General features: G+C 41.3%; 1 protein-coding gene across 1 annotated transcript in view; it reads right to left on the bottom strand.

Moving 5' to 3' along the window:
- Window positions 1–2583: 2583 nt before the first annotated feature.
- Window positions 2584–26011, bottom strand: part of LOC139005929 (cytochrome P450 4V2-like) — a 30657-nt gene continuing 7229 nt past the window's right edge. Inside the window, exons 4-11 of the mRNA XM_070408241.1 lie at window positions 25789–25979; window positions 25339–25408; window positions 23912–24038; window positions 21939–22124; window positions 15935–16037; window positions 5691–5825; window positions 5429–5608; window positions 2584–4048 (exon numbers count right to left, since the gene is read on the bottom strand). Of these exons, the coding sequence (XP_070264342.1) occupies window positions 3876–4048; window positions 5429–5608; window positions 5691–5825; window positions 15935–16037; window positions 21939–22124; window positions 23912–24038; window positions 25339–25408; window positions 25789–25979 (1165 nt within the window). The 3' untranslated portion in view covers window positions 2584–3875. The remainder of the gene's footprint in view (window positions 4049–5428; window positions 5609–5690; window positions 5826–15934; window positions 16038–21938; window positions 22125–23911; window positions 24039–25338; window positions 25409–25788; window positions 25980–26011) is intronic.

Raw genomic sequence — 26011 nt, 5'->3', positions numbered from 1 at the left:
GCCAGCCCTTTTGGCTCGTGCCTCCCTACCTCTGCACTTTACTTCCGCATCTCCTCTGAGTCTCAGTGTGCTTTTCTCTTTCCTTCTAGTTGTAGAATTTCCCCTCAGCCAGCCTTCCTGTGGTTCTGGATGATGTCTATTTTGTCTTTTAGTTGTAGTTTTGAAGTGGTTGTGAGAGGCAGCAATTTCAGGTGTTTACCTATGCCGCCATCTTGGTTTCTCCTTTATTTTAGTTTGTAAGAAAAAGTCTCCCTATACACTGAAATACACCTCCTTGCAACTTCTATCCTTCCATCCTAGATTTATCTACTCCATCCACACAAAATAATTTATTCTCATTTTTGTACTTTTTAAAATATTTAAAGACATAACCACTTTCCCACTAAATCTCCTGTTTTCTAACTATTCTACAAAATTACTTTACATCAGTTTGGTTAGAAAATTAGATTTTCAGGGAGTTGATGCTTAAGTAAATAATTAATGCATATTGCTGCACTATAGAACTCTTGTTTATTAAAAATGGAGGATAACAAGGCCAATAAAATAATTTCTGGTTGTAATGCAGTAGCATATTTCAAATATGCAAGCTCTGATGCCTTTTAGATTGAGGGTATCAATCAAGACACCACCAATTTCTTTTTATTGTACTTTACATTTATGAGTCTTGTCTTTCCTGATCTTAGTCAACTTACATTTCGTGTGAATAAAGGCTGTACTAAAAATCACATTTCTATATAGAAACCTGATGCTAATATTTTCTTTTCTTCAAAAGAAAATTTGTCATAGTGTTTAGACATGATTTTCTTATTTGAAGTATGGTGTTGGAGGAAGGCTCTACAGATACCCTGGACCGCCAGAAAGATGAACAAGTGAATCCAAGGGCAAGTGAAGACTGAAACATCACTGGAGGTAAAAAAAAAAAAAAAAAAAAGACAAAACTGAAGCTGTCTTACTTCAGGCACATCATGAGAAGGCAGAGTTATTTTGAAGAGACAATAATGCTGGGAAAAATTGAAGGCAGCAAGAAAGAGGAAGATCAAATATGATATGGATTGAGCCCATAAATGAAGTCGTAGGTAGGAGACTACTAGTATAAGGGCTGAGTAGGGCAGTTGAGAATATGATATTGTGAACATCACTCCTTCATAGGGTTGCTAATGGCTTGTAACATACACACACACACACACACACACACACAATCATATCATGAGGTGCTAGAAATACATTTTGATCTTCTAGATATAGTCCAAGAATCTCTTTATTTGTGAGACAGGTGAGTAGTTGGTCCAGAAACTGATGTTCCACAGTTGTCGGTGACAATGAACAGACCATCAATTCAGTAGTCCATCACCTGCAGAGATTTCTAGATGATAAATCCCTGGGTACCCAGTGGATGCTTGGGGCTTTTACTGATTCCCAGGTAGTCCTAAGAGATTTCACTTTCTCCTTTCGATTAAGCAAAATATGTTGGTCTTTCCACTTATTTTTCAGAGTCAGGGAAACTCAAGATCAGTCTATGGGGATCATTTTGTTAGGAGTCTGAGTGACACTGAAGAAATTAACTCAAAGGTGCCATTTCTTTTATTACTTATTATAAAGCAGTCACCCACTAATTTATCTTTTAAAGTAATCTATAATTCAAACTGACATCAATTCTTAGAATAAAATGTAGCACCCATCTCTAAAATGTATTTTATTATCACTATCTACCTCATGCAAGCAGGAGCATGATAGGTAATAGGGACACAAGTAGATATTTGATCATCTTCTTATAAAAAAAAAGTCAGCATCTTCATGTTGCTACTGCAGACCATGACATACTTTCTCCATTCCAACTCAGTTTAACTGACACAGTTTAAGTGAGTTTCCAATTAAAATATGAAAAATAAATTATTCTGGGGACAAATGAAGATTTTAAGCCAAAAGGTAACACAAAGCAATGCTTTGCTTTAAATTTAATTTCATGTCTAGTGTAGGGTCACTACACTTTTTTAAAAGCAAGGTTTAAATGCAAGTGCATGAAATTGAGAAATAATATGAATTTCCAAGAATAAAACTTCAATTATCCAAAATCATCTGGGGACGAATTTTCTACATATATACTTTCTAGATAACAAAGTTTACCATATATTGGGAATCATTTTCAACTGCATCATATACTTCCTTGACTTTTTCTCAGCAGCATATGGACTGACATGTCTGCACTGAGGGTCTTTGGGATGGTAAAGTGCGTAGAGCTGTTGACCCTGCCCTGAACGGCCTAGCCCATAATACTTGCCCAATGACTTTGGTTGGGTCACCTCTTCCTTTGATATCCATTAAAAAATATATATTCCATTCTCTTAGTTTGTTGCTTCCGCCTGATATTGCCTTGAAAAAACTAAAGAAACAATCTCTGTCCATGCACCAGAAGGTTACAAGTTCGATTCCCAGTCAGGTCACATACCTAGGTGTGAGTTTAATCTCCAGTCGGGAAGTGAATGGGAAACAATGGATCAAGGTACCTCTCTCACGTAACATCGATGTTTCTCTCTCACTCCCCATTTCTCCCACTCTAAAATCAATTTAGAAACAGAAACAATCTCATTAAAATTATTTATTAAAAGAAGATTTTGAAAGTCACTGAGTGAGGGAGTAGAGATATTGTCAATGGAATTCAAATTCACGGAATTTGTGTCAGTTGTCAGCTTCACAAATATGTTTGGGAGGATTGAATTTCCCAGTAGTTAAACCCTAAACTAAGTGCTGGATTACTATACATGTGTGGCTTCTCTTCTCCTTAATGATGGGAGAATTCTAGAAGATCTGTGTTCTGATGATACACCCAGTTATAGACCCGAGTTCCAGAAAGCAATAGCATACTGTAGTAGAGATTTAGAGTTTAGACCTCTATTTCCAGCTCTGTCAACCCCTAGTGCAGCGGCTCTCAACCTGTGGGTCGCAACCATTGGAAAACACATATAGCATATCAGATATTTACATTACAATTCATAACAGTAGCAAAATTACAGTTATGATGTAGCAACGAAACTAATTTTATGGTTGGGGGTCACCACAACATGAGGAACTGTATTAAAGGGTCGCGGCATTAGGAAGGTTGAGAACCACTGCCATAGTGGTATGACTTTGGGTAGAAACTTACCTCTGATAGATCTTATCCCTTCGAATGAAAAGGAGTATAACCTGATAAGGTCTAAGGTGCTTCCAGCTCCAAAAGCCATTATGAGGGACTGGAGAGCACCAAGAGGACTCTCGCCCGGTAATATATGATGTGAGAAGGTAATTGTGATGTTATGTAGAATGAAGTGAAAGCCATAAGTACACGGTTAGAGGGAAATAGGAACAGAACTTATGAGTCAACTTATAAATGATCTGCTCTCCTTGATAAAATCTGAAAAGTATCATCATCATAATTATTCTCATAACTGATGCCACTGATATAATTTTTAAAACCTAAGCTCAAGCCTAAGTATTTAATTACCCTTTTCAAATTAAATGTAGATATATATATGTATATTTGTGTTCAACAGAAATACCTTAAAAAATTCTGAAACTTCAATTAACTTATATCGTTTGGGTCTGTCAATTGAAATTGAATTGGCCTATGGATCCCTCTGTTGAGAAATGTATATGTTTATTTGGGTACGGACATCAGTTAACTCGCCTTTTGGGATCAGGAGCAAGGGTAAGATAATGGTGGTGATGAAAATATAAAAATCCTCTTTTTGGAAGACTTGACTCCAAGGTAAATGGGGATAAGAAAAAAATTAGATGTAGGGATTAAGACTACTAAACTCATGATCTACACATTGTAAATGCAAAGTTTCTCTTAAAGAAAGATCTTATTCCTACTAAGGCACAGCCCAATAAAGGAGTTAGGATGCATTTGCTTTTCTCCTCTTCAACTTAATCCAGATGCCATTAGTAGGACGAAGAATCAGCTCTCCTGCCAGACCAAGTTCTTCTCTTTTCTGGTTGGATTCTACCCAAAAATGCCTCAGGATCCATGAAAGAATGACCTTTTCTTCCATCATGGCAAACCTTTGACCTTCAAATTAATATAAGTAACATGACTTTAATTACAGATATATCTCAAATGGGAGAAAGAACAGGTTCTAGTAGAGGGAGCAAGTGATGTTAGATTTTCACAACAGGCCCTGGGAGAACCAGTATCACTCAGGATGCTTCCTGATAATAAAGATCCTTGAGTGCCCTTCCCTGCTCCCACCCAGTGCATCTGAATAGCTCTGAGGACAAGGAATCTAGCCCACGCAGCACCCAGGTGAATCCTGGGCTCATTGAAGCATGAGAACCACTACTCTAGAACGCTTTCCTACTGGGCCTTTCATGTAGTTTACTATAGAGTTACCAGGCCTCATTGTACCAGTGCCTGCATTTACATAAACAGTAAAATCCCAGGTATACTAAAGCCAAAAGTGTGTACAATGCATGGCGATGTGCATTCGTTTTGTTGATGTACTTCTGCTGGTCCTATGGTGAGCATTCTCAGTTTTGGTTTTGAAAAAAGTAATTCTTAAAAGCAATAAAAACAGGTTAAATAAACTAATTGTTATAAGTAACATATCTACCATATAAAGTATATTCTACTTCAATCCAAAGATCTACATTTTAAAACTCTACTATGAAACTGGTTATGCTTTATGTTATGGGCTGAATGGTATTCCCCCAAAATTCATCTGCTCAATTCTTAGCCCTCAGTACCTGACAATGTGACTGCATTTGGGGATAGGGCCCTTAAAGAGGTGAGTAAAAGAAAATGAGGTCCTATGGATGGGCCCCAATCTAATCTTAATGAAATCTTTATGAAAAGAAGAGATCAAGCCCGGGCTGGGTGGCTCAGTTGGTTGGTATGTCATCCCATTCACCATAAGGTTGTGAGTTCAGTTCCATCAGGGCATATACCTAGGTTGTTGGTTAGATTCCTGGTTGGGGCACATATGGGAGGCAACCAATCAATGTTTCTCTCACATCAATGTTTCCCTCTCTCTCTAAAAATCAATAAAAACATATCCTTGAGTGGGGGTTAATTAAAAACACACACATACCCACACACAGACAGAGGAATAAACTATGTGAAGACACAGGGAGAAGACATCTATCTATAAGCCAAGGAGAGAGGCCTCGGAAGAAACCAGCCCTGCAGACACCTTGATCTTGGACTTCTGGCCTCCAGAATTGTGAAAAAATAAAATTCTGTCATTTAAGCCACCCAGTCTGTGGTGCTTTGTTACAGCAGCCCTACAAAACTGATATACTTTACGACAGTCATAGTAAAGTGGGGGAAAAAATAAAACAGCTAGTTTTTTAACAGACTTGTATCTGAGACACCTCATCTCAAAGACACTATTGTGAGAAACCCCCTGCCATGTGCGCCTGAAAGGTCAAACCGATTCTGATGGATACAAACCTATACAGTTTCTGGGTCCAGCAGAGAAGGGCACATATGCGTATGGGTGGCGTCCCATTGAATTCTCAGGAAAGAACCGCTCTGGCTTGAACTCATCCGGGTCTGGGAAGTACCGTGGGTCTCTATGCAGTGCGTAGGGAACGATGAGTATTTGAGAGCCTTTCACGATGTTGTACCCCCCTGTCATGAGAGAGTTGATATGTCATGAGGACAGACACAGAAAAGTCCACTCTCCCCACTACTTTCATGAAAGAATTCTCACCAACATCACAATCTTCATTAAGATCACGGCCAATTATAGGTACAGAAGGAAAAATACGAAGGGTCTCTTTAATAACACACTCCAGATATTTAAGTTTCTTCAGGTCTTCTAAGGTAACAGGGCGATCGGAATTCCCTGATCAAAGAAATACATGAAATAAAATAAATGAAAGAACTATTTGGGCTTGGCAGATAAGACATCAAAAAAGAATATATTATATCAATACACTGAATGTTAAATACCAACAGCTAAAGTAAAATTCTTAACAGTATAGATAACCAAAATAAAATGAGACAATAATGCTAAGTAAAAAAACCAGATGCAAAAGGTCACGTGTTATATCATTAAATTTGGAGGAAGAACTCAGAGTAGAAAAATCCATAGAGACAGAGTGTAAATGAGGTGCTGCCAGGGCTGGAGGAAGAGAAATTGGGGAGTGGCTGATTAATGGTGCAGGGTTTCCTTTTGGCTGCTGAAATGGGTTGGAATTAGATAGAGGTGATAGTTGCATAACATTGTGAATGCATGAAACTATAAGTTTAAAACATTTAATTTTGAATTCTCAGAGTCTCCACCCGAAGTGTATCTTCTCCTGGGTCAGATTCTTGGACTCTCTCCATAGCCTGACCCCCAAACGCTGTCCATTCCCACCTCAAAAAGAAATCCAAATGGCTTCTTGAATGTGCCAACAGGAGAAAAAAACACAGCAGGAAGCAACCGAACATATTGAGAAAGCAAAAAATGAGACAGACAACTCAATGAACAAGCCAGTGAGAAGATTCTGAAGGCGGACATATAACAAATTCTGCCAACCATTGTTTCTCAGAAGAGGTAGGAATTTATGGCCCAAATCCCAACTTTTTGAGCAACATTTGCAACCATCTCTATGCCTGCACTGCTTGGGGAGATGCATGGGAAGGCACTGTGTTATTTAACCAGAGTTGAAGTGACAGAATTGAAAAGTAATAAATCAGGTCACAGAACAGATTTTCATTGTGATGAAAACCCTTCCTTGGAAAATAATGGCACCCAAAGAAATTCATCTGAGTGCAAGCCGTGATGCATTTTCAAAGTCCACTGAGATATCTGGAAAGGATTTGGTGAAATGTTCAAATCCAATGCAGGATAAAGCCAGCAGGAAGAGGCCGAGAAGCAAAAATCTGGTTTATGGCCATTCTGATGCAGGTGCAGATAAGGTGGGAAAGATCATCAAAGGTGGTATTTGCCAAAATCCAATTCATTGCTACTTGCTTCCTGATATGGAAGATGAAGATGGGGAAGGAGAAGAGAAGAAGATGATGATGGAGGGGGAGAGGGAGAGGATTGAAAGCTACCAAGGAAGAAGCTGATGAGGATGAAGGAGGCGGTGACTAAGGAACACGGATGGATTCCAACCTTCTTTCTAAAAGTTTCCCCCAGTCACTGGGTGCAAGTTACAGTCTGGGGTTTGGTTTGTTTTGTTTTACTCTTAGGCTCAGTCATTCTGCCCTTGAAGTCTTTTCTCTCCCTTACATCCTGGTTCTCAACTTATTTGGGGGGAAATTCTTTGAGCAGAATACAGTGGGAAAAGAATCTCTAATGCTTTCTGTTCCAAATTCACTTTTTTTACTTTTAAAAGTATTTTTAATTTTTTTCCATTGATTTTAATTTATTTTTTCTTTATTTTTTTTTAAATTAAATCTTTATTGTTCAGATTATTACATTTGTTCCTCTTTTTTTCCCTCCATAACTCCCCTCCTCCCAGTTCCCGCCCCACCCTCCGCCCTCACTCCCCACCCACTGTCCTCATCCATAGGTGCACGATTTTTGTCCAGTCTCTTCCCGCATCTCCCACTCCCCTTTCCCCCCCAAGAATCGTCAGTCCATTCCCTTTCTATGTCCCTGATTCTATTATAATCACCAGTTCATTCTGTACATCAGATTATTTATTCACTTGATTCTTAGATTCACTTGTTGATAGATGCATGTTTGTTGTTCACAATTTGTATCTTTACCTTTTTCTTCTTCTTCCTCTTCTTACAGGATACCTTTCAGCATTTCGTATAATACTGGTTTAGTGGTGATGAACTCCTTTAGCTTTTCCTTATCTGTGAAGCTCTTTATCTGACCTTCAATTCTGAATGATAGCTTTGCTGGATAAAGTAATCTTGGTTGTAGGTTCTTGGTATTCATCACTTTGAATATTTCTTGCCATTCCCTTCTGGACTGCAAAGTTTCTGTTGAGAAATCAGCTGACAGTCGTATGGGTATTCACTTGTAGGTAATTGCGTCTCTTTCTCTTGCTGCTTTTAAGATTCTCTCTTTGTCTTTTGCTCTTGGCATTTTAATGATGATGTGTCTTGGTGTGGTCCTCTTTGGATTCCTTTTGTTTGGGGTTCTCTGCGCTTCCTGGACTTGTAAGTCTATTTCTTTCACCAAGTAGGGGAAGTTTTCTGTCATTATTTCTTCAAATAGGTTTTCAATATCTTGCTGTCTCTCATCTTCTGGTACCCCTATAATTCTGATGTTGGTGCATTTGAAACTGTCCCAGAGGCTCCTTACACTATCTTTGTATTTTCGGATTCTTTTTTCATTTTGCTTTTCCGGTTGGGTGTTTTTTGCTTCTTCGCATTTCAAATCTTTGACTTGATTCTTGCGCTCCTCTGGTCTGCTGTTGGGTGTCTGTATAATATTCTTTATTTCAGTCAGTGTATGCTTAATTTCTAGTTGGTTCTTTATCACAACATTGAGGGTCCCATTAGATTTCTTGAGGATCTCATCAAGTTTATCGGCAGTTTCTAGAAAATTATTGAAAGACCTTAAAAGTGCGTTTTTTAGGTCTATATCCTCCATTTCTGTCATGTTTCTTTGTCTCCGCATTTTTTATGCTTTCTTGGTGCACCCCCTTGTGGTCTTTGTGCGCAGTCTTATTGTAGTTAAGCCTTGATTGTTGTAGGCAATACTGGGGGTGAATTGACCTCCCAGCTAACTGGCTATGAGAGTCAGCTGTGTCTGCAGTGGGAGAGCTTCTGTGCTGGATCTCTAGGGTGGTGCTAGTCTAGCGTTTGCCTAAGGCTATCTGGCAAATGCCTCTGTGCAGGGCTTGGGCGGGGCGGGTCCCCGGGGATCTACAGGGCGGGCGGAGCGAGCAGTTATGGCTGCTCTCAGATCCATCCCCAGGGGCTCTGCCTCTCAGAGTCCCAGGAAAGAAAACTGCATTTGAGTTCCGACCAAAGCCAGACAGTCCCGCTTCTCCTGTTTGAGTCTGGGTCCCTAGAGACTTGCCCGGATCTGGAGCTCAGAGTCTGAAACTCCCTCCCGATTGAAAACAACAACCGCGCCCTCTGCCGCCGGCCCGCTCCACATGCACTCCGCACCTTAGTATTTCACTTCTGCACTGCGCCTCCTCTGAGTCTCAGTATGGATTTCTCTTTCCTTCTAGTTGTAGGATTTCCACTCAGCCAGCCTTCCTGTGGTTCTGGGTGATGTCCATTTCGTCTTTTAGTTGTATTTTTTTTTTTTTGTAATTTATTTTATTTTATTTTATTTTTAAATCTTTATTGTTCAGATTATTACATTTGTTCCTCTTTTTTCCCCCCATAACTCCCCTCCTTCCAGCTCCCACCCCACCCTCCACCCTCACTCCCCACCCACTGTGTTCATCCATAGGTGCATGATTTTTGTCCGGTCACTTCCCGCATCTCCCACACCCCTTTTCCCCCCAAGAATAGTCAGTCTATTCCCTTTCTATGTCCCAGATTCTATTATAATCACCAGTTCATTCTGTACATCAGGTTATTTATTCACTTGATTCTTAGATTCATTTGTTGATAGATGCATGTTTGTTGTTCATAATTTGTATCTTTACCTTTTTCTTCTTCTTCCTCTTCTTAAAGGATACCTTTCAGCATTTCATATAATACTGGTTTGGCGGTGATGAACTCCTTTAGCTTTTCCTTATCTGTGAAGCTCTTTATCTGACCTTCAATTCTGAATGATAGCTTTGCTGGATAAAGTAATCTTGGTTGTAGGTTCTTGGTATTCAGCACTTTGAATATTTCTTGCCATTCCCTTCTGGCCTGCAAAGTTTCTGTTGAGAAATCAGCTGACAGTCGTATGAGTATTCCCTTGTAGGTGATTGAGCCTCTTTCTCTTGCTGCTTTTAAGATTTTCTCTTTGTCTTTTGCTCTTGGCATTTTAATGATGATGTGTCTTGGTGTGGTCCTCTTTGGATTCCTTTTGTTTGGGGTTCTCTGCGCTTCTTGGACCTGTAAGTCCATTTCTTTCTCCAGATGGGGGAAGTTTTCTGCCATTATTTCTTGAAATAGGTTTCAATATCTTGCTGTCTCTCATCTTCTGGCACTCCAATAATTCTGATATTAGTCCGCTTAAAGCTGTCCCAGAGGCTCCTTACACTATCTTCACACTTTCGGATTCTTTTTTCATTTTGCTTTTCCAATTGGGTGTTTTTTGTCGAATCTTTGGTTTGATTCTTGTGCTCCTCTGGTCTGCTATTGGGTATAATATTCTTTATTTCAGTCCGTGTATGCTTACTTTCTAATTTCTTTATCGTAGCATCGAGGGTCTCATTAGTTTTCGTGAGGCTCTGCACAAATTTATGGCAAGCCCTCAAAATTGCGATTCTTAGCTCCATATCCTCCATTTCTGTCATGTTTTTTTGTCTCCGCATCTTTTATGCTTTCTTGGTGCACCCCCTTGTGGTCTCTGTGCGCAGTCTTGTTCTAGCCAAGCCTTAATTGTTGTAGTTAACACTAGAGGGATTTGACCACCAGGCCGACTGGCTGTAGGAATCAGCTGTTTGGAAAGCGTCTGTCTTCTGGGGAGGCGCTAGTCCAGCCCTTGCCTGAGGCGATCGGCAAATGGCTGTGCGCAGAGCTTGGGCGGGGCGGGATCCACAGGGCGGGGGGAGGGAGCAGTTATGGCCGCTCTCAGTCCGTCCTCAGGGGCTCTGCCTCTCTGTCCCGGCAACCCGGCAACCGCTGCAAACCTCGGAGGGGCTGTAGCCAGACAGTCCCGCTTCTTCCGTTTGAGTCTGGGTCCCTAGAGACTCCCCCGGATCTGTAGCCCAGAGTCTGAGATTCACTCCTGATTGAAAACGACAACCGCGCCCTCAGCCACCAGCTCGCTTTGCGCTCGCACCACCTCACCACCGCACCACTGTACCTTTAAATTTTCCACACTGCGCCTCCTCTGTGCGTCGGAATGCTGTTGTTTTGCTTCTAGTTGAAGAGTCTCTCCTCAGCCAGCCTTCCTGTGGTTCTGGTTGATGTCCGTTCCGACTTTTAGTTGTATTTTTGAAGTGGTTGTTTACGGCGGCAGTCTCCGGTGTTTACCTATGCCGCCATCTTAGATTCCTCCCTTTTAGTTGTATTTTTGAAGTGGTTGTTCGAGGCAGCAAACTCCGGCATTAACCTATGCCGCCATCTTGGTTTTCTCTATTTTTTTCTTTATTGATTAGGGTATTACATATTGTGTCCTTTTCCCCCATAGCCCCCTATTCCACCCCCACCTCATGCCTCATCCGCCCCCCCACCCACTTCATTCCCTCCTGGTGTCTGTGTGCATTGGTTAGGCTTATATGAATGCACACAAGTCCCAATTCACTTTTATCCCTTCCTGCCTCAACAAACACTATATGGAGTCAATGTCCCTGTGCTCCGTGGGAAAGAAAATCCTGCTTACTTTGCTCCGCTGGAGGCTGGAGGCTCAGCCCGCACAGTAGTGCACAGAATTCCAGCTTGTTTCCTCCTTTCTCTGGACATTGAGCACACAGATTACACTGTGCCTCTGTGAATGTGAACAGTTAGCATTTACCGACATATACCTGTCTACTTTCTCTTATATGGAACATTTTTTAAACTAAAAAATAAATAAATAAATAAATGGTTTATAGAGGGTCAAAGGGTAGATATCAGATGTTTGGGTTAGTTAAGTGGGCATTTTGACAACAAGGCTTCCCCTTTGGTATGTTTAATTGTGATGTTTAATGGACTTCCTTGCAGTTTAAGATGATACTTTTAAGATAAAATTCTCTCCTAATAATGGCCTGGGCACTGCCACTCAATGGGAGAGTAGCAGTCCTGCAGAATCTTATTTGGAATCGTTATTCTCTATTATAATCTTGTTCCTGTTAATTTAATTTTGTTTGTTTGTTTCACTGGAAAGAAAAGATAATGCTCAATTTTAAACATTAAAAGTGTACCAGTTGCTTTGTTATAATGAAACTAAATGTGAAGTTTACCTCAGTAAAAAAAAATAATAATAATAAAGAGAAAAAAGAGGAATGAATGCTTACATCTCAATATCCAAAGATCAGTTGCTCAAAAAAGTTTTAGAACTAATACTGGGGATAGAAGAGAAGTGAGGCACAATTAGCAAAAAGCACAAGAAGCAGCAGAATAAAAATTCTAGTAAAAATTGTGTCACTAATCATGTGAGATCCAAAAGCATTTGTGACACCTGCATTGGGCTAGAAATTGTAAAAAACACAAATGTGGGACAACATTCCAAAAGAACCTGGGTTTCTAGAATACCCAATTTACCCACCAGAGGCAATCTGAGAGAAATACAACTTGATACAGGAAAAATGAATTGATGACAGAAACAGAGCCCAGAAGTTTAGATCATCTCCATTCTATGAAACAAAGTCTTCCCTCTTGGTATGAAAATCCAGTCCTCACACCATCTGGACATGAAATTACTTTTCCAACTTTACCTCTCAATGGGTTCTAACAAACGTTCTGAATTCCACCTGTCCTTTGATGCTTACTATTATCTTCCAACTTCTCCACTCTGCCATGTCTTCCACCTCCTCCTCTTTTCCTTTATTATTCCTTCCCCACTTTGCACTAGGAAAATCCATCAGATACCACTTTGTTGGTTGGCCAACTCAACCTTTACCTTTCTTTTCCCAGCCATGGGAAGCCATATGACATCTGATTAAACAAAGGATTAACTTGATGACACAATGCACGGTTGCTTTGTTTTAAACTGATCATTACCCACAAATATATCAGGCCCTAATCCCTAGAACCTTTTACTTTTATGGGAAAAAGGTGCTTTTGAAGATTTTGTGAAGGATCTTTTTTTTTTTTTTTTAATTAAATCTTTATTGTTCAGATTATTACATTAGTTATTCTTTTTTCCCACCATAACTCCCCTCCACCCAGTTCCAACCCCACCCTCTGCCCTCACTCCCCACCCACTGTCCTCATCCATAGGTGCACGATTGTTGTCTAATCTCTTCACTCACCCCCACACCCCTTTCTCCCCCCCCCCCCCCAAGAATAGTCAGTCCATTCCCTTTCTATGTCCCTGATTCTATTACAATCACCAGTTCATCAGATTATTTATTCACTTGATTTTTAGATTCACTTGTTGATACATGTGTATTTGTTGTTCATAATTTGTATCTTTACCTTTTTCTTCTTCTTCCTCTTCTTACAGGATACCTTTCAGCATTTCATATAATACTGGTTTGGTGGTGATGAACTCCTTTAGCTTTTTCTTATCTGTGAAGCTTTTTATCTGGCCTTCACTTCTGAATGATAGCTTTGCTGGATAAAGTAGTCTTGGTTGTAGGTTCTTGGTATTCATCACTTTGAATATTTCTTGCCATTCCCTTCTGGCCTGCAAAGTTTCTGTTGAGAAATCAGCTGACAGTCGTATGGGTACTCCCTTGTAGGTAACTGATTTTCTTTCTCTTGCTGCTTTTAGGATTCTCTCTTTGTCTTTTGCTCTTGGCATTTTAATTATAATGTGTCTTGGTGTGGTCCTCTTTGGATTCCTTTTGTTTGGGGTTCTCTGCCCTTCCTGGACTTGGAAGTCTATTCCTTTCACCAGGTAGGGGAAGTTTTCTGTCATTATTTCTTCAAATAGGTTTTCAATATCTTGCTCTCTCTCATCTTCTGGCACCCCTATAATTCGGATGTTGGTACGCTTGAAGCTGTCCCAGAGGCTCCTTAGACTATCTTCATATTTTTGGATTCTTTTTTCATTTTGCTTTTCCGGTTGGGTGTTTTTTGCTTCTTCGTATTTCAAATCTTTGACTTGATCCTTGCCACCCTCTGGTCTGCTGTTGGGAGTCTGTATAATATTCTTTATTTCAGTCAGTGTATGCTTAATTTCTAGTTGGTCCTTTATCACAACATCGAGGGTCTCATTAGATTTCTTGAGGATCTCACTACATTTATCGGCAGTCTTACCAGTCTTTTCGAGGGCTTCTAAACAGTTCTTTAAAGACCTTAAAAGTGTGGTTTTGAACTCTATATCCAACAGTTTGCTTTCCTCCAATTCTGTCGTTTGTGTCCTGTTTCTTTGTCTCGGCATTTTTTTATGCTTCGCTGTGTCGATAGAGTGCCTTTCTGTGCTAAGTGTCCCAATTACCTAAGGTAGACACTCTTGGTGCACCCCCTTGTGGGATTTGTGCACAGTCTTGTTGTGGTTAAGCCTTGATTGTTGTAGTTATCACTGTGAGGAATTGACCTCCAGGTCAATTGGCTGTGAGAATCAGCTGTGTCTGTGGTGGGAGAACTTCTGTGCTGGAGACACCCCTCTGGGGCTAGACTTGCTTCAATGGGGCTTTGGTGCTCACTGAGTCTGCCTCCTGAGTGTGTCTTTTATGGTTCCACGGAGCTTAAAGCTGGATGGTCCCACTCTGACCTCTGGGCTTCCTGGCTCCTGGATCTCTAGGGAGGTGCTAATCTAGCCTTTGCCTGAGGCTATCCAGCAAAAGCCTCCCTGCAGGGCTTGGGCGGGGCGGGTCCCACGGGATCAACAGGGTGGGGTTAGCAATTATGGCTGCTCTCAGTCTTGCCCTCAGAGGCTCTGCTTCTCAGTGTCCCAGTAGTCGCTGCAAGCCCCACAGAGAGAAAGCTGCCCTAGGGTTCTGAGCGATGCCAGACAGTCCCGCTTCTCCCGTATGAGTCTGGGTCCTTAGAGACTCGCCCGGAACTGGAGCTCAGAGCCTGAGACTCCCTCCCGATTGAAAACAACCGCGCCCTCAGCCTCCAGCCCGCTCCACATGCACTCCGAACCTTAGTATTTTACTTCAGCACTGTGCCTCCTCTGAGCCTCGGTATGCTTTTCTCTTTCCTCCTAGTTGTAGAACATCCACTCAGCCAGCTTTCCTGTGGTTCTGGATGATGTCCGTTCCGTCTTTTAGTTGTATTTTTGAAGTGGTTGTTCAAGGCAGCAAACTCCCGTGTTTACCTATGCCGCCATCTTGGTTTCTCCCCTTGTGAAGGATCTTATAATGGAGAGATGATCCTGGATCATCCAGCTGGGCCATGAATGCCATTCACGAATGTCATGATAAGAGAGAGCAGAGGAGGATTTGACACACCCCCACAGAAGAGAAGGTCATGTGAAGATGGAGACAGAGATTGGAGTGATGTGGCCATAAGCCAAGGTATGTTGGCAGTCACCAGAAGGAATGGATTCTCCCCTCAAACTTCCAAAAAAGTGCAGCCCTGCCAACACATTGATTTAACTCAGAGATACTGATCTGGGCCTTCTGGTGTCCAGAACTGTAAGAGAATAAATTTCTATTGTGCTTAGCCACCCAGTTTGCAGAATTGGTGACAGCAGTCAAAGGAGACTAATATTATCCTTCAACCTCCCCTCTCCTTTCTTCTTGCCTTAAAGATAAACATGAGGCCCAGAACAACAATCAAGAAAACAAAATCCACGATGATGAAAATGACAGAGAGAGAAAAGAGCAAGCCCTGGATTCTCCCAACATCCCACAGGCATCAGCCTAGGACCCCTTACCTACAGGTTACTGGTTGTACAAAAGAAATGTATGCCCCATCAGCTTAACCCACAGCAATCCTATATGGAACAGCTCTCCTTGACCCGCTAACCAGCTTCACCTCTCCTCTCTGCTCTCCGTTAGCCCCTTCCTCCTCATGTCACTCAAGCACACAGCCATGACTTGATACTTTCTACACAGTGTCTGCTTCACCTATGAGGCAGCGAGGTCCTTGAGGACAGTGACATTTATCTGTGTAGCCCCTGCATCTAGGCCAGTGTAGTCACAGACTAAGCAATCAGCAAACGTCCGTAAACAAATGGATGAGGTCTTGCAAAGGACATTAGGCCTGGAAGGGGTCCCATATGGCAGCCTTCCTGCTTATTACAGTGTCTTTAGAACAGGCCCGACTGCACATTCTTAATGAGCAAGAATGTCATTTGCTTCAGTGACTTGGGATCTTCCTTGTAAGTAGTGAAAGGACCATACATACCAAACACTTCATCCAGTTCATTGTCTAATTTTTTCTGGACTTCTGGATAGCAACCCAGTAGGTACAAGGCCCAGTTCATTCCAGCTGCAGTTGTATCATGGCCCTACAAATGTAACAGAAAAAAAAAAACAGTTTAGAAAGCAGAGTTCTATTGAGAAGGTTAGGGATGCTAGCTCTATTTTGAATTGTCTCTGGATTTGACAGCGGTGACTTGACCCCAGACAGAACAAGTTAATTTTATACAGTATTTTACCTCGGTGGAGAACAAACCAATAAAACAATCCCTTCAAAGGGGATGCCTCTGGGTACAGGGACATTCAATACGACAGATCACATACTTGGTGAGAGTGGCTGGGCTGGGCTAACAGGAGGCATTCCGAGGGCACTCCGTGCGCTGGACTGTTTTTGAGGGAATAAAAGTGTGACTTTCCTGAGCCAAGTGGCCAGATCTGCACTTCTCCACTGTCCCCCATTTGTATGGTCGACTTTACCTGGACACCAGGCAGCACACGGGTGGTTCTGAGCAACAGTCTCCACATCAAGAAGTTGATAAACACCCCATTTAAACCTTGATGAGTTTGAGGCAAAATACCAAACATTTTGCAGAAACGAACTCAATTATTCTTCACAGAAAATCCATGGAAGCCCAGCAGGCCTGGTTCAGTGTTTGAGCATTGACCTATGAACCAAAAGGTCATGGTTCGATTCCTGGTCACGATACATGCTGGGGACATGCAGAAGGCAGCCAATCAACGATTCTCTCTCCTCATTGATGTTGCTGTCTCTCCTTCTTCCTTCAATAAAAATATATTTCTCTGAAATATATATATATAAATTTTAAATCTCCATGGGATACTTGATACTGCTATTCACGTTTTAGAGATGACAAACTGAGCCCCCAAAAGACGCTAAGTAGCTTTCCCAGGTCCCGACAGCTTCATAGGAGGTGGAGGCAAGAGTAGGACCCTTGGAATTTCTGATGACAAAGCAGAGTCCACACTCTTCACCTCGGGGAGCGTGGAGGATCCGGGGTGAGGAGATTCCAGCTCCAATACTGATGCTTACACCCTGGATGACCTTATTCCCTGTCCTTTCAGTGTCTTTAGGCATCAGCCCCTTATTTCCTCTCCTCATCTCACCAGGACACTCCACACGCAAAAGGGTAAGTTCTTCAGAAAAAAAAATGTATTTGAAAAATAAAAAATAATATTATGACTCTTACTGGTCCATTTACCCTATGCAACACAAGTGACCATTGTAATATTTCATCTCCTGGGCAGAAGTCTCTGAAGCACTTGTTTTAGCTCCTAAGTGGAATTGTGGAGGACTTTTCTGCAATTTTAAAAAATAAGTTTATAAGTCTCTGATATTAGCATGATTGTATTTTCTCACACTTGCAATTTCTTTACAGAAATGACTCTGAACTCCAGACAAAAGCTGGCCCATGTCACTCAGTTGTTTAGCAAAGTCATAGAGGACGTGCTCTTGCTAAACAATTTTAATAGCTTCTCTTGAATTTGAAAATGAACTTCCTGTTTTATTTATTTTTTTTTTCAATCTAAAGGGAGCAAAGATAAAGCACCGAGCCAACAAGTGCATTGGCAGAACTGCGCAGGGCAAGAATCAGCCAGACCAGGAGCGTAAAAGGCCTGGCACAGACATAGAAGCATGGAACAGATTGTCTGTTCCAAATCAGAGGGAAGGAGGGGGTGGGTGTGTGAGGGGGTGGGAAGAGATCAACCAAAGAACTTCTATGCATATATGCATAACCCATGGACACAGACAATAGGGTGGTGAAGGCCTGGATTGGGGGGCAGGAGCAGGCTATAAGGGGCCAATGGGGGAAAACGGGGAACATATGTAATACTTGTAACAATAAAGATTTAAAAAATAAATAAAATGAAATTTAAAAGTAAAAAAAATAAAATAAAATAAAAGGATGCAGCAACAGCCTGCATCCTCTTATGGAGGAGGTCACAATATTGTAGTTATACATCCTATACCTACTGTTCCATGGGAAGAAGGGAAAAATTAGAACTTCAAAGAATGTTAGAGCTGCAAGAAAGAGATCATTACTCTGGTTGTTTTTGTGGAAGTGAGAGGTTACTAGTGGGAGATGGATGTGTGTGTGCAGGTATGAGTGTGTGTATGCATGTGCAAGGGCCACTTCAACATCAGACACCAGCCAGTATCTGTTGCACAAGAATGTGCCGGGCATGATGGTTGGTGCACATTAGAAAACGATTCACCTAGTCCTCAGAGCTGTTCTGTGAGGCCCGTGCTGTAACAGCGAGGACACAGAAGTCCCGAAAGGGAGAGGAGGTGTCCGAGGTCACACTTCTAGTATAGGTCAGAGCTGGGATTTGGCTCCACAGCCTACTTTTTAGTGATAGATGTCCATTTTCTGCATAATTTCTTTTCAATAAAGTGATCTGCTTAAAATAGCAGTTTAAAACCACTGATAGAGTCCATATTTCCACTTTCCACACAGGGGGCTGTGGCAGAGATCTGCAATGACTGGGCCTGTCTCATATGGCCAGTCAGCACAGACCTGGGAGAAGTCAGGTCTATAAACCCTTCACACCGCTTGCTTTCTGCTACAGGGAGCAGAGCCACCTCCTGGGGAGGCAGTGCACCCAGGCGGCTGCAGGCAGAGCAAACATAATACATGCAGTCCGCCATCGAAAACTGAAGGATATCCGTTTCTTCCATTTCCAGGATGTTCTACATGCTGCCTTTTAAAACCATTTATTAATCTTTATTTGGTAAGCCATATGTTAAGAGGTATTCTCTTTATAATACTTAATGTAGTTAAAATTATCTTTGCAAAAAAATTCATCTTTTTGCCCAGACAGTGTTGTTCAGTGGTTGAGTGTTGACCTATGAACCAGGAGGTCATGGTTCAATTCCTGGCCAGGGCACATGCAGGAGGCAGCCAATCAATGATTCCTTCTCATCATTGATGTTTCTATCTCTATCTCCTTATCCCTTTCTCTCTCTTCCAAAAAAAAAAAAAAAAATCAATAAAACTAAATATTTCTAAAAATTTGTCTTTTTTAATGTAAAGACCAGAAATCTCTTTAGAAGTACAAACTGGTTAAGTGCTCTACTAGAAGGAGCTGGGAAGATGGTGGCTGGCAGGACGGAGGTGAGGGAGTGTGACTGAGTGAGGAAGTGACAGGGGAGTGTGTGACGTGTGTATAGTGTGTGTGAATGAGTAAGGGACAGTTAAATCCGGCAGGAGTATCAGAGGCTGGCAGACCAGGCGTTCCTGGACAGGGAGCCCCTACCACCGCTGCGGGCACTCCCCCGGCTGTGGGGATGGGGCAGGGAGCACACACCATCTTGAAGGGGAGAGTGAACTCCTCTAGGAACTCATCAGCACCACCACCCAGACTGCCTTGGACACCGCCTGCGACCCTGCAGCCACACCAGACGAAGGCCTGCTGCCTTGTCCGCAGACCTGCAGACCCTAGGACATCTACCTCCAAGAGCGCACAGATCCCGCAGCAGTAAGTGGAACTTCCCCCTCACTGGCTGCCGACTTACGGACACCATGGTCACATCAATCCAGTGCATGGACACCCTGAGTCCCTGCCCTGGCAGAGGGCTCTCTGGTGCCTCTATAAGCCACTGCTGGGTGAGCACGTATCCAAACAAAGCTGCACGGCCCCAGCAATAGAAACTTGGACTTCCCACTTCCCCGCTGCCTGCCCACAGACACAGTAGTCACATGGTTTCAGCACACAAGTCCCCTGAGTCAGCTGCCCCAGCAGGCGGCTCCCAGGTGCTTCTGTGAGCTGCTGCTGGGCACACTTGTATCCAATCAAGGTCTGAAGACCCTGGCTGCAGAAACTCAGTCTTCCCCATTCTCAACTGCTGACCTCTGGTCACTGCAGTTGCAATGAACCAGCACAGAGGCCCTCTGACCCTGCTGCCCCTGAAAGGCGGCTCCCAGGTGCCTCTCTGAGCCACCACAAGGCACGACCCTGGCTACCAGCATCCAGTCCCCATGGTAGTGCCGCTCCAGCACACAGGCCCTGTGAGCCCACTGCCCCAGCAGACAGCTCCTGGGTACCTCTGTAAGCCGCCGCTGGGTATACATATCTAACCAAGAATGCACAGCTCCTGAAGCAGAAACTGGGACTTCTCCCTTCCCCGGGGTGGCAGCACACCACGATCCTGCACCTCCAGCATGTGGGTCCCACGAGTATACAGCCCCAGCAGATGGCTCCTGGGCCTCTAGTGAGTGGCCATTGGGCGTGTTCCTCTCCAACCAAGGGCACACGGCTCCCTCAACAGGGTCTATGACATCCCCTCCTGCTGCCTACCTCTGGACACCTTGGTGAGTTATTGAGGATCCGCCTCCCCAGACAAGGTCACACTGTTTCAGTCACAGGCTCCGAGATTCCTACATCCCCAGCTGCTGGATCCTGAACCCCCTCGTCATTCAGAGAGGGAAATTACTTTGGCCAGAGTCTCATTGCCTCAACCACAGACTATGGGACAGCCATCCCCCACCGTCCCAGGCTCCTGGAACCTCATAGTGAGTTACAGAGTGACGCTACCCCAGCAAGAGTCACACAACACCATCCGAAGTCACAGTACCTAAGCCTCAGGCCCCAAGAACCCTTCGTCCCAAGCATGTGGACTCCTGGAATTCACAGTAAGCACATACCAGTGATACTTCAGCTAACCCTTTCCACAAGAGCTGGAACCACGATCACATTCACAACAGCTTGCACAATGAAGCTGGGGGTGAGTCACATTTCCAATCTGTGATAAGACTTCATCCACGATTAAGAAACTAATATTCAAGACCCAACTACATCAATAGAACCCAAATAGCTCAAGTAGGGGGCTCTGCTAGATCACTAAATTCAGGAGATTTGGGATACTGCACCAGTGGGTCCCCCAAATCACCAACTACATAGCACCACATCCAAAAGAACCTCGGTAGCAAATCAGTTGGATCTAAGACATAGAAACAATTAAAACATTACAGCAAAAAAATGGGGAGACATAAAAACAATCCCCAAAGAAAAGAAAAAAGAAATCACCACAAAAAGAATTAAATGAGATGGAGGCAAGTAACTTATCAGAGAAAGAATTCAGAGTATTGGTTGTAAGGATGCTCAAATGTCTGGATGACAAATACACACAACTCAATGAGAATTATAAGAAGCTGAATAAGAATGTCACCAGCATGAAAAGGAATCAAGAGGAAATGAGGAATGGCTTAGCTGCAATAAAGAACATAATGGAAGGCTTCAATAGCAGATTATAAGAGGCTGAGGACCACATCAGAGAATTAGAAGACAAGGTAGGAAAAAACACACAAATGCAGCAACTGGAAAAAAAAAACTTAAAAAGCAGGAGGAGAGCCTAAGGGAGCTTTGGGACAACACAAAGGGAAATAACACCCGCATAATAGGGGTGCCAGAAGGAGAGGAAGTGGAGCAAGAATAGAGAACCTGTTTGAAGAAATAATGACAGAAAACTTCCCTGATGTTGGGAAGAAAAAAAAACCATACAAGTCGACAGCTTTTTCAGAAGAAGAAAGTTGATCTGGTATTTAATTAGGGTGTTAAACTTTGTAATTCCTAACTACAATATAATGACTCTTCATCAGTTATAACAAGCTACTTCAAAATGTGATCAGGCTTTTCAAAAATGCTAAAAATGTTTTTAAAGAATTCCTATAAATTGTTTATTTTTTTAAGTTAAAAATAAATTAAGAACAGATCATCCCTTATACCAAGGATCCCAACATATTTCAAAACGTGGTTATAAATAATTCTTGCTATTTCATGTTATTTCTAATTTTACTATCAAATGCTTAAACATGTCTAAGTATTAGTGCTGGCTATTTCTTCATCCTTAGCATTTTTAACTCCCAAGATTAAAAAAAACAAAACAAACAAAAAACATTTCCTTGTTATGTACCAGGAACTATAATTTGTTTAATGATGATACCTGAGACTAACATGACAACACAAAATACCTCAAACATGAAAGTGTCCACTTCCTCTCGAATAGCCTCCAGGCTTAGCTTATTCCCTTCATCATCCATCACATTTAAAAGCAGGTCGAGAAAAGCCTTGCGTTTTCTCTTGGAGAGGGTCGTGCCCTTGTCATCACTTTTACCTTCTTCATCTCTCTTTATTTCATTGGCCCGTTCATTGATGACCTGTATGATTTAAATGATCACATGCTTTTGTGTGGAATTTGATATGGCCTAATAATCATTGTCCTGTGAAAATATACTAGCTTCTTTAACTGATTTTTTTCTAAGCCTTTCCTGTTCTGTCTCACTCAACAGGAACTTAGGTTTTTGTGAAAACATAGTAAAGCTTTCTGTGAACATGTTTAGGGCGTTATTTGATAAGATTTTTAAAAACAAATTTAATGTCAGACAAATAGATTGTTTCAAAGGACTATTTTTGCAGCCTTTCCAACCTGGGAATAGAGTGGTAGTCTCCTGAATAGGGCCCCAGCAAGTTGAAAGAGCTCATGAGAAAAAGTTGGGGTGGTGGGGAGAACACAATCATTATATAATAGACTAATTATAGGTAATTCTAATTACATGTTGTATTGGAGAAAAGAATCACGCCGTATGCTTGCCGCTCCTTCTGCCTAGAATGCTCTTACCTCAGAAGCCAGCATGACTAGCTTCCTCCCTAGTTTTAGATCTCTGCTGCCCATTGCCACACTGTCAGGGTCACTGCTACCCTAGTCCCTAGCACTCACTTTCTTCCTAAGCCTACTTTACCTTTTTTCCCATTTCACTTAACACCTGGCATTGTATTTTTATTTAGTAACTTTGTCTTCCATCTTCAATGTACCAGCAAATTTGTCTTTTATTCATTGATATACTTCCAACCTTTAGAACACTGCGTGGCATTTTAGAAATGTTCATCAGGTATGTGTTGAATGAATTAAAGAATGAAAGCCCCTGAACTTACTTTGGTTATACAATTCAACTTTCTCCTCCTTTCAGGCAATTGTCCAAACCTGCTTCTGCTTTGAATGAATAGATCCCAAGTTCTGTAAGGACAAGCACCATGTCCTCTCTTTGATTCTTAGTAGAACCCCTAGTGCCTGACACTCAGTATGCAATTTTTGATATTATCCATCCAGTTTGGAGTTCATTCATTATTGATACTGATATTAATGCAGGAAATTTGAAGACAAGTGTAATTATCCCCATAAAATACAAACTGCTCACCATTCACCTATTGCCAGGCAATTATGAATACTCCACTGAGGGCAGCTCACTCCAACATCTCATTCATCTAACATCTAGGGACTCTAATCAATTGATCCGTTGCTTAGGCAGTTCCTCATTGTCAGGAAGCAATGCCATCATATTTTAAACTAAAATTTATAGTAAAGGATAAATATAATTACTTCAGCACTTTTATCTGTACATTTAAATTATAATGCATGTTTTCAATTAAAGTTTGCCTTTAATAAACATACTTTTAACACAAAGATTATATCCAGAACATCACTATTTCCTTGTCATTAAAAATTAAATAGTAATATCTAGTTAATGTTTATCTTTTCCAGTTTAAGATACTGCTATAAATGCCCTTTGTCTTGGAAAACAATTGCCTAATCCAAAGATTTTTTAGAAGATTCTTATAACACAGATTCCTGTGTCTTTATTCTCTTAGCATAGCACCCAGTTTGTTAATACACTATCATAGCTCATATCACATTTTGTAATTTTTTATTCATAGACAACCTCCCCCGGTAGACTAACCTCTCTCAGTAAGGAACATTAATGACTGGATATGTTAACAAACATAGGAGTCATGCACTTATAAAAGTTCTATAAAGTGATAGTGGTAGGGGTTCTACAACATTTTTAGTGCCCCTAATGCCACTGAATGGCACACTTAAAATGTCCATTATGATAAATTTTATGTTATTTATGTGTGATCACAATTAAAAAAAAAAGTGAAGACTTACATTGGTGGTAAAATTATGTAAGATCTTTAGGTTCCTTTTGTGGTCTCTTCCTTCTTTAAACAAAAGGTACAAAACGTCATGCCAGAGCCAAAATGTCCTCATTCTTCGATGTAGCAAATCACTCATCCTATAAACAGGTTGCAAATGTATCAGCTGATATATCAAAAATGTGCATTGCTTGAGTACCTATTTGGTGCCTGGTCTCAAAAAGGGTAATATGTGGCAACGATGGTAATTCATCTTAGCAGCTACCAAGAACTCTATGCTTTATACTCAACAATGAAGGCATGGGTTAGTACACATGCTAAGAAGCTTAAAAATTAAATGGGTCCTATAGAGGAATGAAGAATCCATTACAAAACACCTTACTAGATGGCCATCTGACCTCTCCTTCTATTTCTCTAGGAAGAGTTTTGGACCTCCCCGAGATGCCTGTAGCTCTTATACCACAGGGTGGGGTTTAATCTGCCTGTTTAATGTCCATGCATTTGCTTATTACTCCTCTGGCTGTCCTCTTCTCCAGTAAAGTGCCTCTCAGTCACATCTGTGTCCTGAGTCCCTCCCTCAACATTTCCGGTGATGGAGGAGAGAGACTTAGACATGATCTCATCCTTAGAGAGCTGCTTACAGGCCAATTCTGCAGAGTGGTCTTTCCTGGTCACTCAATCGGTGGGCCCTATTGCTGTTTTCTTCTCAAATAGCAACTTTATTTTTTCTTTCTAAGCAATTATTACGGTTTATAAGTTTATACTTATTTGTTTTGATGCTTGTCTCCCTGTTATTCTGTTCTGTGGACCACTATAAAACTAGTCAGTATCTTGTGTAAAGAATGGCAGATTATATATGCTAATATGTGTTAAAATGAAATGGGCAGTGGACTCAAAGACAGAATTCTTCAAATCAAACCCTGGTCCTGCCTTTTCATAGTTGAATAATCTCAAGCAATTTTTGAAATAAATAGGACTATTTCAATTAAAAAATAATACACACTCGATGCAGAAAATATGGGAAGAGAGAATTAATAACAACACAAACAAGAAAGCGAAGCACATAACACAAAACAATAATCACAGCTAACATTCTGGAATAATATCTACAAGTTTTTTTAAATGAGTAATTTTTTATACCTAGTGGCTATCATGCTAAAATAATGTTTTTATCTTTATTTTATCACTAAGCATCATAATGTAATTTCTCAATATATAATAAAATAATCATGTAAAATTATACCATAGCCTGGGTGTACCATAATTTATACAATAAATCCTCTACTGTTAAAATACATGCTTAAATGATTATGTTGATTTTTAGTGCATATTTCATTGTGAAACAATGAAAAAGATACAACACAGACAAAAATTATTAGCAATATTTTTAAAGCTTGAATCAATAACAATTTTAAAAATAATTAGAAGGGCTCCGTTTACCTATAAACTGCACGGACATACTCAGAATCATCATTATTCTGAGCATCAATACTCTTGCCCATAGCTGTCTCTGCAAAATATGGGTGAGAAGCAACCATTCAATTCATGCACATGCCTTGTGTTTATTTTCCAGTGGCAAACACTTCAAAAAAGACATAAATTCTTATATATTTTAGAATTGTTCCTTTCCCCTTTCACTCTTGCACCTTTAGTTTCTCCTACTCCCTGTTCATGCTCCTTCTTCCCTCTGACCTTCCTGCCAGGTTGGCTCTGCTTGAAGCCCTAGCAGTGGGTACTGCTTCTCAGGAGCCTATTTTAGCAGAAGGACCGCCCCAAAGAAGCCAATATCCTTTCTAACCCCTTCATTTGCATCCCCAGTGAAATGTTATTTTCTATTTGGGCCATTGTATGTTTACACTGTAGCTCAAGAAACAAATCCATGAGACTTACCACAGATGATATCTAAGGCACAAAGAGTGATGTAAAAGAAGCAGTTAAACTTTTCTCCGTCAACATGTTTTTCAAGCTTATTAACCAATATGTTGGCTTGTTCATTCATGACACCTAAGAAGTCTTCCAGAATGGTAAAATGGAAAGTGGGTGTTAACATTTTTCTCCTGGAGCGCCATTTGTTTCCAGTACTAGAAATACAAGACATGGTTACAAAGAAGAG

This window comes from Myotis yumanensis, unplaced genomic scaffold (genome assembly GCF_028538775.1).
Source record: "Myotis yumanensis isolate MYYU_CA2020_CCGP unplaced genomic scaffold, mMyoYum1.0.hap1 SCAF_3, whole genome shotgun sequence".
Classification (NCBI taxonomy): Eukaryota; Metazoa; Chordata; class Mammalia; order Chiroptera; family Vespertilionidae; genus Myotis; species Myotis yumanensis.
This window is presented reverse-complemented; position numbering and strand designations above follow the sequence as displayed.